Below are 18,295 nucleotides of genomic sequence, written 5' to 3'. Positions count from 1 at the left end.
CAGGGATGGCTGTGAGCCATCATGTGGGTGCTGGGAACAGAATCCGGGTCCTCTCAAGAGCGGACAGTGTTCTTAACCTACTGAGCCATCTCTGCAGCCCCATAAAATGCTTTACTATCTGTTGTAGCGAGCACAGCGTCTCATTACTGTGATCTCCAAAAATGTCTTCTCAGACCCTGACTAAGCTGAACGAACTAAAACTCATACTTGAATTTAATTAGTGAGGATATTTACTGAAATATCACCGCTTGTAGATTAGCCCAAGCGTAATAAATATCCTGAGAGGAGTTTTCTTTCAGAGAAACATGCTATGTTATCTCGTGTATTCAATTTTTCCTTTATATAACACGAGAGAATTCTACAGTTTCTTTTATTTTTAAGATTTATTTATTTATTTATTTTCTATATCGGAGTACACTGTCATTCTCTTCAATCGGATCCATTGCAGATGATTGTGAGCCACCATGCAGTTGCTGAGAATTGAACTTGCTGGAAGAGCAGCAGTCAGTGCTCTTAACCACTGAGCCATCTCTCCAGCCCCATCCTACAGTTTCTTTCAGTGGGTTCTCCACAAGTTTGTGATGTGTTTATTCTAGGTATAGCATTCATCTTGTTATCAATATTCACAGCAGCTGTTGTTTTTGTTTTTCATGATACTTGCCAACTGGTGGCGACTATTTAAATTATTTTTTCATTTCTTACTATCTGTTTTTATAAAAACATTTGCATGAGTGGATAGATGGTTTAGTTGGAAAGCACTTGCTGCAGGAGACTGAGGATGCAGTTCAGCCCCTAGCACCCACATAAAAGATGATCATGGTGGCACAAGCCCATGACTTCCCAGGGCTGAGGAGGAAGAGTTGGATGGATTCTAGCGTCTGCTGGCCAACTGGTCTAGATGAATTGCTGAGCCTCAGGACCCAAGAGAGACTGTCTCAAGCAATAAGGCTGCAAGGGACTGAGGAAGCCACCCAAGGTCTTGACACTGATATCTGGCCTCTACATGCATACACAAATACACAAAACATAATTTACTAAAAGCTAATTATAATAATATTTGAATTTTCTTTCCCTCAGAGATCCAAGAAAATGAACATTTTTACATCCTAGTCATTTTATCTCCACTTTTCTGACTTTATACTTCATTTCTTTTTCTATTTTTTTTTAATTTTCTGGCATTTAAAATTTTTTAATTATTTTTATAAAATCCAGTACTTCACACTATTACATTTTAATGTCATATTCATTTTCATAGTTTATAAAAATCACAAATGGATGCTTTTTGTGACTATAGTTATGGTCAGAAAATCTTAAAGTGTGAGCATAGATCCTATTAGTATGGTGTAGGAGGGTTTTGGTTTATTTGTTCATTTCCTTCTTTTACTTTTTTTTTCAGTATCTTAATATGAAATATTTAATCTATAATCATCTGCCTTGGTTTTCTGTACATGTTCTCTTCCAGGTCCTGATGTTTAGGTTGAGTCCTGATTTTATGGGACTGAGCACCCTCTACCTTTCCCTATGCTGTAAAATATGCAATGACACAGATGGGCTGCTGCCTAACAGGAAGGCAATACTTGTTGCCTGCCAAAGGCAGTTATGGAGGCAACAGCCTTCGAGTCTGTCTGCCTTTCTCCTTTTGTTTGCTTTAGTTTAGTTCTTCTTTCTCTTAGTTTCTTGAGGCAGGATCTCACGGTAGGCCAGGCTTATCTGGAACTTACTCTGTAGCCTAAGCTTGCCCGGAACTCGCAGTGATCCTCCTGCCTCAACCTCCAGAGTGCTGAGATGACAGACTTAAAGTCACCAATGCTTGGCTAACTAGCATCACAGTTTTTAAAGCACTCTCTTTTGCTCAGTGCTGGAATTTGAATTAAAATCCCTAAGCTCATTCAAGAGTTTAGAAAATCAGATGGTGAAAAGCAAATTCACCTGTTTCTTAAAATACAATAAATTGTAAGATAGATAGATAGATAGATAGATAGATAGATAGATAGATAGATAGATAGATAGATGGCTAAAGTCCCCCCATTTCTTTGGATTTCATTAGCTCTTGGCAAACATTACTTTTACTCACATAAAGCTTACTGATTCCAATATAGTGTTCAAAAGTGAGTGTCTCAGCCCTCTTCAGATAGGACAGTTGTTTCTACCTTTGATCTCCTAGCAAGGAACTTGAATCTGAAAGGTACAGCAACCAATAGCATGAGATTTGTGCGTCAGCTGGTTCTCCTTGCACTCACTGGCTGGAACACACTGATGGGTAGACAAGATCCTAAAAATAGTTTATGTTCTTGTCACACTTTTTACCTGCAGCAGAGACCTGCCTTGTTCACAAAGAGTTCTTTGCATGAACAGAAACATGTAAATTCCAGCACAGCCTGAAGTTTTCAGAACCCGCCCTTGATCGCAGCCAAAAGGCACAATCAACCCAGAGCATTTAAAGTCCAGCTAGAACACACTGATAATGGCATGTCCTTCTCCTTTGTCCAGGATGTCTGTGTTAGAGCTTACCTAGCTCTTCGCCATCACACAAACCTGTTGATCATCTTGTTCTCCATGATGCTGATGACAGGAATGCCCCAGCTGACAAGCAAAGAGGACATTGAATATATCCGGGATGCCCTCACCGTGGGAAAAAGCGAGGAGGACGCTAAGAAATATTTCCTTGATCAGATCGAAGTCTGCAGAGACAAAGGATGGACTGTGCAGTTTAACTGGTTCCTACATCTTGTTCTTGGCATCAAACAAGGAGAAAAGCACTCCGCTTGATATGTGGTGCTAGGGCCCAAAGCAATGTAGTGTTCTGGAGCTTTTAGATCAGCATGTCAATCATCAGCGTTAAGATTTAAAACGCAATAAGACTCTCTGAACACTGTACTTCAGAAATCCAGCTCTTTCCCCAGCTGAACTCTTCACCAGAGGGGGAAAAAAATGTTGGCATTACTGATGGTTTGGTTAATATTCAGTGCGAGGCTTCTCTGTTCCTTTTCCCTCCTCTCAGTCTCCATGATGTTGAAGAATATTCTCAGTTTAAATAGCTTAGAGCAGCCTTGCTTAGTATGCCTGACGATCTCGTATTGAGTATCTCTGAAAGCCCTTTAGTTAGAATAACTGGCAATACCTGTTTTCTCGTGTGTCCACCATGTATTTTGGCTCTCCTTGTGTTCTCTAAGCTCTTGGCAGAAAAAGGTGCAAGCATTGCTAAGCTCTGCTGCATTCTTTAAAGGGTGTTTCTAAGCATCCCCTCAGTGCCCACAGAGCAAGGAATGCAAGTTAGCTCATAGAATACCAGAGTACTGTCAGCAGTTTGTTTCCCACAGTATACCACTGAGATGCCCAGGCACTGAACACAAGCTCTGAGCCTGAGCCTTGCCCCTCCCCAGCTGCTGTGGCTCTAGGGTTATGGACGTGAAAAGTGGAGGTGACACCTTTTACCAAGAGCGAATAACCTATTACAGCCAGTGTCATCTTCTCCTGCACAAAGCAGGAAGTCGCTAGCTGGACCCCTGGATGCCCACAAATGTCATCTTTCCCTCTTGTTCTGTTCCCCCTTACCCATGCTGCAACACTTCCTGTACTTCTTCCTGGACTTGTGGACTCTTCAAAGACATCTCAAAATGACTTGAAAAAGAAAGTCTACTCTAGGCTCAGGAGAGTTATAGGTACGTATTTGTGGAGCCGTTCCATGGATTTTTAAAAAGAATATTATTTTAAAAAAAAAAAGAGTTCCAGAAAATACTAGTTTCTAAATGCTTTAATTTTACATTTTAAATCTGAGAAGTTTTTCTTTATTTTTTAATAGAAGATACCTGCTATCAAATGTATTCTAAGCTTATAACAATACTTATTAGGTATTCATTTTTTCAGTTTAAAGGACTTTAAATTTTGAGGCATCCCAGAGTTCATAAAGACAATTGAACCAATTTCCTTTGAAGTACTTTTTCATTTCTTAAATATTATGCTGTTTGTCATCAGTGTTGATCCACCTTTGAGAGGAATCAGTAAATTATTTAATCAAATATCTTTAGCTATCATTAATTCCATAGAAAGAAAGATGTCAAAGATGTCCATATTTAGATATAATCAGATATAATTCTTTCTGATTTTTAAATTGTCAAAATAGACACTTCCATTAGAAGGAACCCAACATTCCCTTTGTGTCTCCAGAAGCCAAGTAGCACCTAATTCTGCTACAAATAAGAACCATCAGGGACACTTTCAACATAGCCTTGCATTTTAAAGTCACCCCACTTTCAGATTATAATTTCATTAGTGTGAATGAGCCTGGGTATGGTTTTCTAAGCACTGTGGCTGAATCTAACACACATGCAGGGGAAGGAGGCTTATTTGGTGCGTGATGGTATAGGTAACCCTGCCTCCTTGCGGACTGGACCTTCCCTGGCTCATAACGAGCTACAAAAACATCTCCTCATCCCTGGGAAGTAACTGTTCTAAAACTACGCTGTCTCCTGTACAGGCCATGCCCTGTGCTGAAACTGTGCTTCTCTCTATGAATGTAATTTTATGGCATTTCTGGAGTGTGATTCCTGCTAATCTAAGAACAGGACAAATGGGACGCAAGCTTAGGCTTCTAAAGAACCATACACAGACTCTGCCTTTCATTTGAATTGCTGAAACGATGATCTTGATGATAAAACAATTACGGAGTATATCTATACTTAGCTTCCGACACCACATGCATACATATTAGTTCTTTAAATGAGCCAGTCTTTTCATAAGGCTGAACTACATGGCGCCGTAGACTGGGTTTCATTCTTCCATTTCCCAAAGAATGCAATTTCAACTCCATAGACTTGCATATAAGTAAAAGCCACCTTCATATGCTACCTTGCCATTCCTGTGAGTGATATTGTCCAGTGATTTCTACACCTTTGAAAATAATCTAGACCTAGGGTCTCCAGGTAAATACCAATATCTCTACCTTCAGTGCTGAGTGAAGAAAACAGATCACAGGTCAGATGGATCGGGTTAAAGCAACTTATGTGTGTATTTAAGACAACAAAAGACACAAAGCTTCCGTTGTAGACTTGGTCCAATATGACTCTACTGGTTTTGGTGGTGCTCTGAAAAATGCAGAAAGACATTATGAATAAAATATATCAACCAGAAAAAGAAAAAAGCTCTAGACTTGCAAATAAATTAAGTATAGTAAGTCCATCTTTTTCAGGAGACAAGTTGTTTTGGTTTTATTAGTTCTTTGAGAATTGTGTACAAAGAGTTTTGACCATATGCACCCACTTCCCCAACATCTCCCAGATTCACCCCCTTTCCCTGCCCACCCAATTGTGTCCTCTCTTTTTTTTTCTTTTTGTCCATCAATGGCAACACTCTTCAAGAAAACTTCCTCTCTCCGCAGCTATCAATTGCCAACAGTTCTTGGCTAGGGGTGGAACTTCATATCCACCTCCCCTCTCCATGCTGGGATTTGGTGCACGCGCCCTGAGCTTTCCTGGGGCTTGTCCTAGCTGCTGTGAGTTCATATGTGCAGCTGCCCTGCCATGTCCAGAGGATCCTGCTTCCTCGTATTCGTTCACCACCTCTGTCTCTCACCGTCTCTCCAGGTCCTCTTCCAATGATCACTGAGCCTTGGGAGGAGATGGGGAGGTAATAGATGCTCCATTTAGGGCTGAGTATTCTGCAGGCTCTTACTCTCTGCACCAGGACTAGCTATGAATCTCAGTGGTGATCATCATCTATGCAAACAGACACTGCTCTGATGCAGGCTGAGAGATATACTAATCTATAGATAAAACAGCAAGTCATGAAGGGTCATTTTGGGAATTCTATAGCATGATTTGGAAGCTGTTAGTCCTATATTAATGACAATTGAATATAATCTTAAATAAAAAAATTAGAAAAAACATTTCTGAAATCATCAGCAATTATGTTTAACAACGTGAAGAAAATAAAATGAGCTAGGATTTCTTAATGATTGTGTAGGCTTATTTCCATCTTTATCCAACTGAATAATTCTTCTGAGCACATTTGATTCTAGCCTTAGTGCTTGTTCACATGTTCTCAAAGGCTCATTTAAGGACAGATGCCAGGGAACTCTAAAGCACAGCGTGGCTAGCCCTACTGGAAGCTAAGACGGTCTCCTGGATTTTAATTACAAATGTTAATTTAAATTGAAAAAAAAAAAGAAATTTGACATCTTGTGTATCTTTTAATGTTTAAACTTCCAAATGTTTCTGAAACTCATTTTGAAACTGAAACTTATTTTAAGAAATCGTTATTGAATGCTCATTGCCTACGAGAAACTGCACAGTGTGCCGAGGAATTGAGGACGCAACAAGATGGACTGAGTCCCAGTTCCTACTCGTGTGTGTGTGTGTGTGTGTGTGTGTGTGTGTGTGTGTGTGTGTGTGTGTCTGCACTGGTGCGTGTATGTGATATTTGTGCATGTGTATGGGTTCCTGTGGATATATGCACATGTATGTTCTGGTGCATATGCATACGTGTACCTGCATGTACAGGCCAGTGGTCAACACTGGGTGCCTTCCTCTATTATACTCCATATTAATTTTCTTAAGACAGACTCTCTCACTGAAACTGTAGGTCACCAATTGGCTCAAATAGTTGACCAGCAAGCTGCAGAGGACCTCCTGTAGCTGTAACCTTTCCAACCCTCTTAACTGATGCTGGGGTTATTCATGCAGACTATTGCACCCTGCTTTTCTTTCTGGGAATACAAACTCAAGTGTTCATGCTTGTGTGGCAAGCACATTACTGACTAAACCATCTCCCTAACCCCAATGTAGTATTGGCAATGAGTTTCAAGTCAATGATTTTCTTTGGGGAGGGGCAGCACCCGAATGCACACACACACACACACACACACACACACACACACACACACACACACACGGCAAGCTTTCTATGGCCAAGCAACAATCCCAGTGAGCAATTTACTTCTTAGTAGGTTTTTTGTGAGTTGAATTTTGACCCACCCCCAAGACAGACATGGAAATCCTAGCTCTAGTATCTGTGTAATCTTACGTGGAAACAGATTATATATGTATATTCAAGTTAAGATGTGTTTAAATAACTGATATCCTTAAATACAGAGAAGTGACACATGAGGCAAGCACAATATTGGAATGAACCTTCTGCAGACCAAGGAAATTGGAGGGAAAAGACACAGAAGATCCTCCCTAAGACCCTTCCTAGGATGCATGGCCCTGCCAACATTTTGATTTTGGAGTTCTGGCCTCTAGAACTGTAGCAAGATCTATTTCTATCATTTTAAGCCACCCAGTCTGGGATACTTGGTTCTGATATCCTTAGGGTACTGATTCCAAGTGAATAACAACATTCCATGGAATCATATCGGATGAGTATCCCAGAAGTTATTGATGTTTTCTGCTACTGTCAGAACAATTTAAACATATATAAACCATGATAATAATGATGAGAAACTCTAATTCAGTGGGTAAGAAATAAATACTTCTTGAAAATATCGAATTTCCAGAAGAATAAAATGTGTGTGTCCAGTAACCATGACAGCAAACCCAATACATTGTTTATTAAACATGTACAATCAAAATAACTTAGGATCATCTTCCATCAGCAACGATTAGTTACTGGCCACGTCTGGTGCTGACTTAAGGGGAAGGGTACCTCAACAAAGTAATGACATTTATCACATTTATCTATTCTCTGCTTCAGCCGGTCCACATCCAAGAATTTGTCCATCAGAAAGGATGAAGTGTGTGAAGACTAATCATCAGAAATAGTTACAAGGAGCTGGGGAAACGGCTCAGTGGATAAAGTGCATGCTGTGCATACATAAGGACCTGCTCAGCCCCCCAGCACCCAAATAAAAGTTGGGCATCAGAGTGTGTCTATAAGACCAGTGCTGAGGAGCAGAGGCAGGGACACAGAGTTCTCTCTGGGGCCAGTTAACCAGCCAATTTAGCAGAATTTGTGTGGTGGTCCCTTGCAGGCTTCACAGCGGTCAGGGGAAAATGATCAGGACTAGATAAGAATGGAACTCGGTTCAGCCTGATTTTATTGTAACCAGCGCTAAACCAGAACTTCTAGAGTCTGGCTCAGATCGTTTTACTTTAGGTATATTTAAGCCCAGCACAATTGGGGGCAGGGGTGGGGGGAGAAGAAAGGTATTCAGATAACAACTCAGTCCCAAGTTCACAACAATTTTAAGACATGTTTGTATTGAGGCTTTTTGCAAAGAACATATGGCTTCATCCATAAGATGACTTCTTGTTGACTTGGAAACAATGTTCAAGATAAAGTTGTAGGGAGAACAATTGATGTAATACATAATGCCTGTGGGGGCCAAGATTGGTCTGGCTCGAAGATAACACAGAAGACACTTGGGCTGTTGTAAAGAGCAAGTGACATCACGCATAAAAATGAGTTTAATGGTCTAAGAGCAATGCTTAAGATCTAGTGGGAAAGGGTCTGGGATAAGTTAATACTGGGAGACATGGGCAGAGCCTGTCTCATCAGACAGCAAAGGACCACCAGGCTGTAAAACTCCATCATTCCTGGCACTCTAGGAAGAAACAGTTGTGCACTTCATTCCATTGAAGAGGTGAGCAGTGCGTTTAACTTTCCTGGCTTCTCCAGTGCTTCTCTGTGTGCACCAGGCCCCTTTGCCTGCTGCAGATCTGTAAGCTTCAGGTTGTAAAAGGCCTGGCCTAAAAAAATTAAGATGAAGAGTAATAAAGGATACCTGATGTGTAGACTCTAGTCTACACATGTGCACGTGCGCACACACACACACACTAAAATAATAATAATAATAAAAGAGAATAAAAATAGTCACCATACTTCTTTATAATAACTAAAATTTGCAAACAGCCCTTAAAGTCTCTCTACAGGAGATCAATTAGCTAAGTGCCATTGAATTAAGAGCTGGGGATGTGGCTCTAATTGATAGTGCTTGCCTAGAGTGCACACAAGTGAGGCTTCAACCACTTGCCCTGAATAAACTAGATATGATGGTGCACACCTCTAATCCCAACGTGAAAGTTAAGGGCAGGAGGACATTCTAGGTTATTCTCTAATACTTAAGGAGTTTGAGGCCAGCCTATGCTAGATACTCTGTCTCAAAAATCAATTTAAAAATGTAAGTGGTGGTAAGTATGTGCATACATAAAAAGTTTGGGAGTATATATATATATATATATATATATATATATACTCACACTGGTGTTTGTTTTTGTTTTTTTGTACTAGGGAATTGAATCTAAGGCCTTACACATGGAAGACAAACACTACCAATAAGCTGTATCTTCAGCCATTTTTATTTTTATTTTTATTTTTATTTCACTATATAGCCCTAAGTTACAGGGGCTTGCCTTGAACTCACACTGTAACCCAGGCAGACCTTGAGCTTGGGATCTTTCTGCCTCAGCCTCCTGAGTGTCTGGGAGCTATAGCTTATACTATTAATAGTGATAGTTTTTTCTGTGCATTAACTTTTTTTCATTTGGATTTGGGGACGTTTCGAGTTTCTTAACCAGGAGAAATTAATATTTTCATTTTCTGGGGAAAAAAGATGCATTCCAAATGACAATCGTCTCTTTGTCTCTTAACGTAGATCATGCTGCACTAAAAGCTCAAAGGGCGGCAGAGGGACTAAATTTGAAGGCCTTATTATCAAGCAGTGGCTTCAAAGCTATTGTTGGAAGTTGGGATTTGAAAACAGGGACCTTGAAATCTTCAGCCTTATCCCTACCTGATGGTGATCAGTCACTGCTAAAACTGGCCTTGATCTCTGTTCAACAATAGCAGTGCTTTGAAGAAGGTGCCACCTGCCACTAAGTCAGTCAGGAGAGTCCTGCTTGCTGCAGCTCTTCCCAACTGCAGACCTGGTGCTGCCTGTGTGGTCCTGCTGGGCTTTCCAGCTCGCATCTGAAGTCCCCTGAGGAGGTGCAAACAGCCTGTTTTCACTCCTTGTTAATGTCAGATTCTTTTCTAAGCATTTGCTCATTAACACAACTGAGTAAATCTTGCTGCCTGCTGCTTTAGTAGGAATTATCCCCTAAGCGGGGCTCGGTGTGGTTCTGAGTCAGGGGGCCTGTGGCCTATCAAGGGATGCAAGGCCACTTTGCAGTGTGGAGCAGCAAGCACCATGTGCCTCTCAGCAGAGGAACAATCGCCTGGCAATCGACCCCAGAATCTTCTAGTTTTACTTTAGAATTAAAATAGCTTCCTATTGTCTGGCAGAAAGCCACCCACCATTTCCGACCATTGCAAGGTTTATGGTTGAACAGTGCTTTCTGCAACCTGATGTGTTTGGTAGGTAAGTCTACACAAGTCCCCACTGCACACACACACACACACACACACACACACCACCTTTCCTCTGCACCATCACAAAGCACTTGTTCTGTTAAGCTACCAGCCCTGTGGCTACAAAGGGCTTCCCCTGAGGAAGTCTCATAGCCACAAAGAAGTACCAAACCCTTGACTACCCCCACCCCACCCCGTTCTCACCCCAGCTGTGCTCAGTCCACAGTTTCACAGTTCTAGACACCAGAGAAAACAGCCTCTCACTTTAAGAGCAACTCCTTCCTCAGGTACTAATTGCTCAACGTGAATGGACACATTTGCCGGCTTTCAGTAAGTAAATAGGCTTGGCGCCTTAAACCTCCAGAAATTTAAAAGATTCTGAATTCTTAACAGAGGAACCTTTAATGGCCAAGAAGCACTTAAGAAATATTCAACATCCTTAGCCATCAGGGAAATGCAAATCAAACGACTCTGAGACTCCATCTTACATCAGTCAGAGTGGCTAAGGTCAAAAACTCAAGTGACAGCAGATGCTGACAAGGATGTGGAACAAGGAGGAACACTCCTCCATTGCTGGTGGAAGTGCAAATTTGTACAACCACTCTGGAAATCAATTTGGCAGTTTTTCAGAAACTTTGGAATAGTTCTACTCTAAGACCCAGCTATACCACTCCTGGGCATATACTCTAAAGATGCCCCACTACAGCACAAGGGTATGTGCTCCACTATGATCATAGCAGCGTTATTCATAATAGCCAGAAACTAAAAACAACCTGATCCCCTCAACTGAAGAATGGATAAAGCAAATGTGGTACATTTACACAATGGAATACTATTCAGCTATTAAAAGCAAAGACATCATGAAATTTGCAGGCAAGTGAATGGATCTTGATATTCTCATGTTGACCCAAAGAAACTAAGTAACAAGGAGGCCCTTAGAAGCAGAAACAAAATAGTCATGGGTAGTGAATGGAGAGAAGGAACTGGGTGAGAGAGGGTGTGAGGAGGGGAACAGGGGTGAGGTTCAGATGTGGGGAGGGGGTGAAGGAGAGGGCTTGTAGTGAGAACAGAAATCGATGAGGAGCATCTCTGGAACTGGCTGGAGATCTTGGATGGAGGAAGCTCTGAGGAATCTATTGAGGTGATCCTAGCTGTGATTTCTATCAGTGGTAGATATGGAGACTGAAGTGGCCACTTCTTGTATCCAGGCAGGACTTCCAGTGGAGGGAAGGGGACATCAACCCACCCACAAAACCTTCTTCAACCCAAAATTTGTCCTACTTACAAAATGTGCAGGAATAAAGATAGAGCAGAGATTGAGGGAATGACCAACCAATGTCTGTCCCAACTTGAGACCCATCCCATGGGAGAGAGCCAGCCCCTGATGCTATTAATGATATTCTGTTATGGTTGCAGACAGGAGCCTAGTATAAGTGTCTCCTGAGAGGCTTCCTCCAGCAACTGATGGAAACAGATGCAGAGACCCACAGCCAAACATCAGGCAGAGGTAAAGAAACCTTGTGAAAGAGTGTGAGATAGAATTGAGCAAGCCAGACGGGTCAAGGACACCACAAGAAGACCTACAGAGTCAACTAACCTGGGCCCATTGGGGGCTCACGGTGACTGCCTCACCAGCCGAAGAGAATGCAGGGGCTGTACCTAGGCCCCCTACACATTTGGAGCAGATGTGCAGCTTGGTCTTCATGTGGGTTACTTAACAATCGAAATGGGGGCTGTCTCTGACTTTGTTGCCTGCCATTGGGTACCCTTCCCCTACCTGGACTGCCTGGTTGGGTCTCAGTAGAAGATTAGTCTTGCTGGGACTAGATGTCTCAGGCGGAGATGGTACTCAAAGGGGAGCTTCCCCTTCTCATCAGGGAAGGAGAGGGGACAATTGGGGGAGCGATTGGTAAGGGTGGGACTGGGAAGAGAATAGGGAGGGGCCTGAAATTGGGATACAAAATGAATAAATAAATTAATGAGGAAAAAAATAACTAAAAGATTCCGAGAGTCACCGGTCCAGGAAGCGATGCAGAGTAAACAGGTTAGGTTGTGAACACAGTACAGCAATTTAGAAAAATTTATTTTCCAGTTGGAGCAAGGGAGGTAGTAGCAATTTAAAATAGATGGGACAGGATAAAGAGTGGGTACAGACTTTGGTGTTAGGTCATCTAAAACCAAGAGGCAATTTTCACCTGAATAAGTTATCCCATCTCTTCACTGTTGACTCTCGTATTTACAGTAAAGCACAGAGACACAGTACTGACTCTACAGATTTGCTGTCCAATTAAATGAAAGACTAAATGAGAAGAGTAGGTGGGTCTACAGTCTGGCCAGGAGTTATCACTCAATAATGTTACCTATTATTGGGTTGTTCTTTTCCAAGAAAGCCTGAAGAATCTCTGGAATTGGGGTATTTGGTGGGTCCATCCTTGGTGTGTGACTTCCAGGAGTTCTTTACAGATGTTTCTCCAATAAGACTTCAAAGCAAAAATAATTTCCATTCAATATCAGATAATAAGAAATCTTCAAAATAGCGTCAAGCTTCTCTGAAGAACTATTCTAATCCATGCAAATTAGCTTCTGGTTCTAGGCCTATTACAGATTAAACAGAGACGCTGCAATTAGTATTAAATGCTACTCTTCTTCACCTTTTTTATCAGCATGATGGAAGATTTACCCATGTGGAATTCACTAATTTTTAAATGTATAATTTGAGTGAGTGTTGGTAGACCTATATGCTTACGTATTTGCAACCATGGTCAGGATTAAAAAAATAATAATTTCATTATTCCAGAATGTTCTCTCATACTTCTTTGCAGTTAATCCTCTTCCATGTCTCTCTTTTTAAAAACTTACTTTTATTTTATTGTATGGGTGTTTTAACCACTGTATGTCTATACATCATGTGCATACAATGCCAGTGAGTGCCAGAAGTGGGCGTTGTATCTTCTGAAACTGGAGTTACAGATGGTTGTGAGCCACCATGTAGGTTCTAGGAATAGAACCCAGGTCCTCTGGAAGAGCAGCCAGTGCTCTTAACTGCTGAGTCATCTCCAATCACATATCTCCCTATCTCTTAACACTTAAGAACCAACCACTGGACTGCTTTCTGTCATTTACAGTTTTGCTTTGTCCAATATTTCATATCTACATTCTCCTATAACATATTATCTTTAATGCCCATCTTCTTTTAAATACTGCAGTGCTTTAGATTAATCTATGTTTCCTAATGAAATATTATTTAGAAAAGCCCGCTTCTCCATAGCTTTACTCTCGAGCCAAACACCAGCCTTCAGGTTTAATCACCTGCTGTGTGACATAAGCCATGCAGTGGCTGTGCTCTGTCTAAGATTCTTAAGAAGGATATCATTAATATTTTTACTTTGTTGCTGTTTATACAACATAGACCATGCTCATGAACTCCTGCACTGCACATTTAGATTCCCCCCAGATCAGGTATGATAGTTTTTAATGTCAGCTTGCCACAAATTAGAACCACCTCCTTGTCCTGGTAGCCTAAATCGATATGGGAAAACCAACACAAACAACCTAGCAACAGCTCAGTTTTTGTTTTTTGTTTTGGTTTTTTGTTTGTTTGTTTGTTTGTTTGTTTGTTTGTTTGTTCTGAGACAAAGTTTCTCTGTGTAGTCCTGGCTGTCCTGGAACTCACTCTGTAGTCCAGGATAACCTTGAACTCAGAGATCCACCTGTCTCCACCTCCCAAGTGTTGGGATTAAAGGTGTGTGCCACTACCACCCAGCGAAGCCCAGATTTTTGAGAGGGTGTGATGGAAGGCAAGTTACTGCCCTTTGCCCACTTGGGCTTCCCTGACTGATGCTGTTGACTTACCTGTTGCTTCTGATAGTAATCCCTTCACTGATATCAGAACCAGGCTTGCATCCTTGTACAGCTCTCCAAGAACTCTCCAGGTTTTTAGTCCCTAATCAGGACAGTTGAGTTACCCGCCTTGTGGACTGAGCAACTACAAAGTTGTTGGTCTTTCCAGTGTGAGGTGACCCAGCTTAGTTACCCAGCTTCGAGGACCAAGCAGCTACCAGAGTCTTAGGTTCTTCATTGCAAAACAACTGTTGTTACTATTTTAACCTAAGTCAAGTAAACGCCCCTCCCCCAGGTTGATCTTGGTCAGTGTTCATCACAACCAACTCGGATATTAGGGGTGAGTCCTGAGAGAGTCAGTCCCAAGAGTCTGATTTCCCACAGGCTCCTTGGTAAAGCCAAGGTTATTCCAGCTTTCCTACACTTAGCACAAGTCTCCAGATGTCTAACAGATTCTGTGAAGGGACAAAGTCAAACAAGGTTGAAGACATATCCACTCTGTGCTTAAGAAACACTACTCACAGACATGCTTTTTGACACACGTGATAAATAGTCAACTGCATGGTACCAAGGCAGTAAGTACAGATCTACCTCAGTTACAAGTACTATGGTCCTTAGCGGTCTCTGCCTCCTGCCTTTGTGTGACTCCTGTTGCCTTCAATATGGATGATGCTTTGCAACATGCCCCTGGCAAATGAACTATGGTAAAGGTAACATGAGGTCATTTCCAAATTAGGTCATAAAAACCTGTTCCTTTCATCCTGTGGACATTCTCCAGCCCTCTCATTCTTACATGCTTAGCTTGATAGAGTTGCCCTCCATGTCATGAGTTGCTCTGTGGAAGGGTCTGGGTGACTAGGAATCCAAACGTCTCTAGCCACTGGCTGAACTCAATGCATCAGTAAGTAAGAACATGGGCATCATTAAGCAGAAGCCTTAAGAGATCAAGAGCCACAGGGTACATCTAATGCCTGCTTAGAGTCCTGACCCAAAGAAACAATGAGGGGTTGGCAGTGAGGGTCAGCCCTAGGCCTTGGGTTCCCTCTGCAGCTCCACAAGTAGGTAAAGAAATAATTTGAATATATTGAAATAAGAAATGGTGAGATAATGTTGTGCTTTCAAACCATTAAGTTTAGAGATAATCTGCTACATGTCAATACATAGCTAATATATTTAAGAACTGTTTTGAAACTTTTTTTTAAAAAAGCAAAGTAAATAAGCAATGTGAAAGAACTCAGCACAGGGCCTGGGACAGCTGTGGCCTGGTGATGTCAATCAGATCGAGAGACAGCAGACTGACATGGGGCTATATAGTCAGGCAGTCCAGCAAGCACACAATGAGTCATGTTTTCAAAGTGGTCATTCCACTCTGTCGTACTTCCTCTTCTGTCTTCTGGTTTTGTCAAATACAAGTTCACTGGCAAGCATGAAACCAAATGTTAGCCAACAAGAAACATTTAAAGGCACTCAGGCTCTGAGCACTGCCCTTTACTCTCATCTAAAAAGAGAGAAAGACAATCTGAGCCATGTGCTGACACCTTGAAGAATTGCTTGTTGTGGTAAATATTAATTGGGGTTTCTATCCACCTTTTATTATTTAGTTCTCAAATAAAAGACACAAAACCTTTATATTTATGATAAGCCTTAAAGGCGTTAGAACTGGACAGATATCAACCCTCTGTGTTGTTTCATCTATGTCCCTGTCGATAACCCTGAGATATAACTTGTCATGTCTCACCTGGGCTGCTCCTACTTCAACTGGCCACCCTAATGGCCATGCTCTAATGCTCCACCTACCCCATGGTGTCATTCTCTCTCTTCTCCTCTCTCCTCCTCTGCCTCAGAACCCAAGCCTGGGAACCAAAGGCACGCCCACCTCTCTTCTGCCCAACTACAGGCTGTAGACATCTTTATTGACCATTCTGGGATAACTTGGGGAGCAAGGTTACATAGCCTCATTGGATATACATGAGGATCTCCTAATCCCTGGAGGCAACCAGACCTTGTAAAACAGTATTGAGCACTGCAATACATGGTCAAAGATCAACTCTCAACAACTGCTGGCCATGTTTCTGCTTTTGCCTTCATTTTGAGTTTGGGCAACACTACCACAGATCTCTCAGAGGCAGCTAGAATAGGCTATGAGCTAATTTTAGAGGTGGTACCGAAGGAGTAGAAGATAAAGTCACAGGAACATTGAGACCAATGACAGAGAGTGGTTCGGTATCATGAAAATGGCTCCTGAGACCGAAACCATTCTCCTCAGAGGACCTTAACTCACTGTCTATTGTGTGTATGGATCTCAGCTGTGCTGGAAAATGCTGGAAAATAAACATAAGGCAGGCACCATCTGGTAGAGGTGTCAAGTGCACTCACCCCTGACTACAGGAGGAAACCCTGTGAGAAGCCAGTGTGTTCAGATGTCCCCTAACACACCCTTGGCCAGGGATACACAGACAGGTCTCTAGACTAGGAAAACAAGATAGAGTGTCTTAGTTAGGGTCTTACTGCTGTGAACAGACACCATGACCAAGGCAACTCTTATAAGGACAACATTTAATTGGGGCTGGCTTACAGGTTCAGAGGTTCAGTCCATTATCATCAAGGCAAGAACATGGAAGCATCCAGGCAGGCATGGTACATGGGGAGCTGAGAGTTCTACATCTTCATCTGAAGGCTGCTAGCAAAATACTGGCTTCCAGACAGCTAGGATAAAGGTCTTAAAGCCCATATCCACAATGGCGTACCTACTCCAACAAGGTCACGCCTTCTAATAGTTACACTCCCTAGGCTGAGCATACACAAACTCTATAACATAGAGTGTGGTGCATAATAAAGAGGTTTAAATAAAGAGTTGATAAAATACAAGTGTGGCAAAAGTTCATTCTGTCTAAGGGACCAGAAAAGGTTTTATAGGGAAAGTGATGTCTGGAATAGCTCTTAAGATTCTAAAAGGATTGAAACATCCAGAAAGAATAATGGCCAAGGCGGCAAGACATAGGTACTTAGAGCTGAAGTGCAAACGGAATCAAGAAACACAAGTGAAGAGCCATGCCAGGAGTGTCGACTGAGGGACAGAAGAGTGGGGACAAGGGGTGGGGACGTCCTAGACCACTTGGCTGAGCAGAGGAAGTTGGATTTATTTGACAGGAAACTGAAACGCATGTGTGTAGGGGATTGGTCTGACGCTGCTTGTACTCAAATGCTAAATTCTGTACCCCAAGACCTGGTTTCCCAACCATGAGGAGATCCTCAGGGACAAAGACATCCTTCTGTGTGCCAGCTTTTGTTGTATAAACCTCACACCCAAGTTATTCCTGATCGGTCAATAAAGATAGCCTGGGCTGGGCAGAAGGAAGGGGGGCAGAGCAAGGTTCCAGGGCTTGGGATCTCAGGATGGACCATGAGGAGAAATCAAGTAGGCAGAGAGGAGGAAGCCGCCATGAGGGACGAGGGACCATGAGCACATGGCCAGGAGAAACAGCAAGTCACAAGGGACATCTGGCTGGGGTGTAAGCTAAAATAGCTCCAAAATCTGCCCAATCTAGGTTTACCTGGGTTGTCTTTTTTACAGGCTAGCTAGAATATTTAATTCATTTACATGTGAGCAATTTCAGACATTTTAGCCATCCACACATGGAGGTGACGATGCTCCCTCCAACCCCCCCAACCTACACCCCTGTGAATAAGCATGGTCCTGCTTAGGATCAAAGAAGGAAAGAAAAGCATGCTCGGTTTCAAAGGCAAAGGTGGTGCAGCAGGACCTGAGTACCTGTGCTAGCTACTTTCTCATTGGTTGCACAGAGCACCTGACAGAAGTGACTCAAAGACGCTCACAATATCCAAGGACTCCATCCACACTCGCTTGGTTCCATGTTTCTGGAAAGATTCTGCCGAAGTTCCTTGTACTAGTGGGAACATGTAGCCAAGGCTGCCTCATGGTGACCCAGAAGCATAAAATAAAGGTAGAGACTGCTGGCCAGGTATAACCGTCAAGTACCCACCCCATTTCCTGCAGCTGGGCCCACCTCCCCAAACAGCACAGCCAGCTGAGAGCCAAGCGTTCAGCACTGTTACACGTTCAAACCATAGCAGTGTGATTTCGGCTGCAAAAGACTGATGCTCAATTCAAAACGGCTTAGACAAAAACGAATGCAGTGGTAGGAGAAGC

General features: G+C 42.3%; 1 protein-coding gene across 5 annotated transcripts in view; it reads left to right on the top strand.

Annotated features, from left to right (window-relative positions):
* Pik3cg (phosphatidylinositol-4,5-bisphosphate 3-kinase catalytic subunit gamma) overlaps nucleotides 1–5,950 on the top strand; it is a 35,281-nt gene extending 29,331 nt beyond the window's left edge. For 3 of the 5 annotated variants that reach the window (NM_001146200.2, NM_020272.2, NM_001146201.2), the window contains exon 11: nucleotides 2,491–5,950. In NM_001146200.2, coding sequence (NP_001139672.1) covers nucleotides 2,491–2,769 — 279 coding nt within the window. In that variant the 3' untranslated portion in view covers nucleotides 2,770–5,950. The remainder of the gene's footprint in view (nucleotides 1–2,490) is intronic. The other 2 variants (NR_157094.1, XM_006515112.3) reach the window with 2 other exon arrangements.
* Nucleotides 5,951–18,295: the final 12,345 nt, after the last annotated feature.

The sequence above is a fragment of the Mus musculus genome, chromosome 12 (genome assembly GCF_000001635.26).
Source record: "Mus musculus strain C57BL/6J chromosome 12, GRCm38.p6 C57BL/6J".
Classification (NCBI taxonomy): Eukaryota; Metazoa; Chordata; class Mammalia; order Rodentia; family Muridae; genus Mus; species Mus musculus.
Note: the sequence above shows the minus strand (reverse complement) of the source record. Positions and strands in the feature narration are given on the sequence as shown.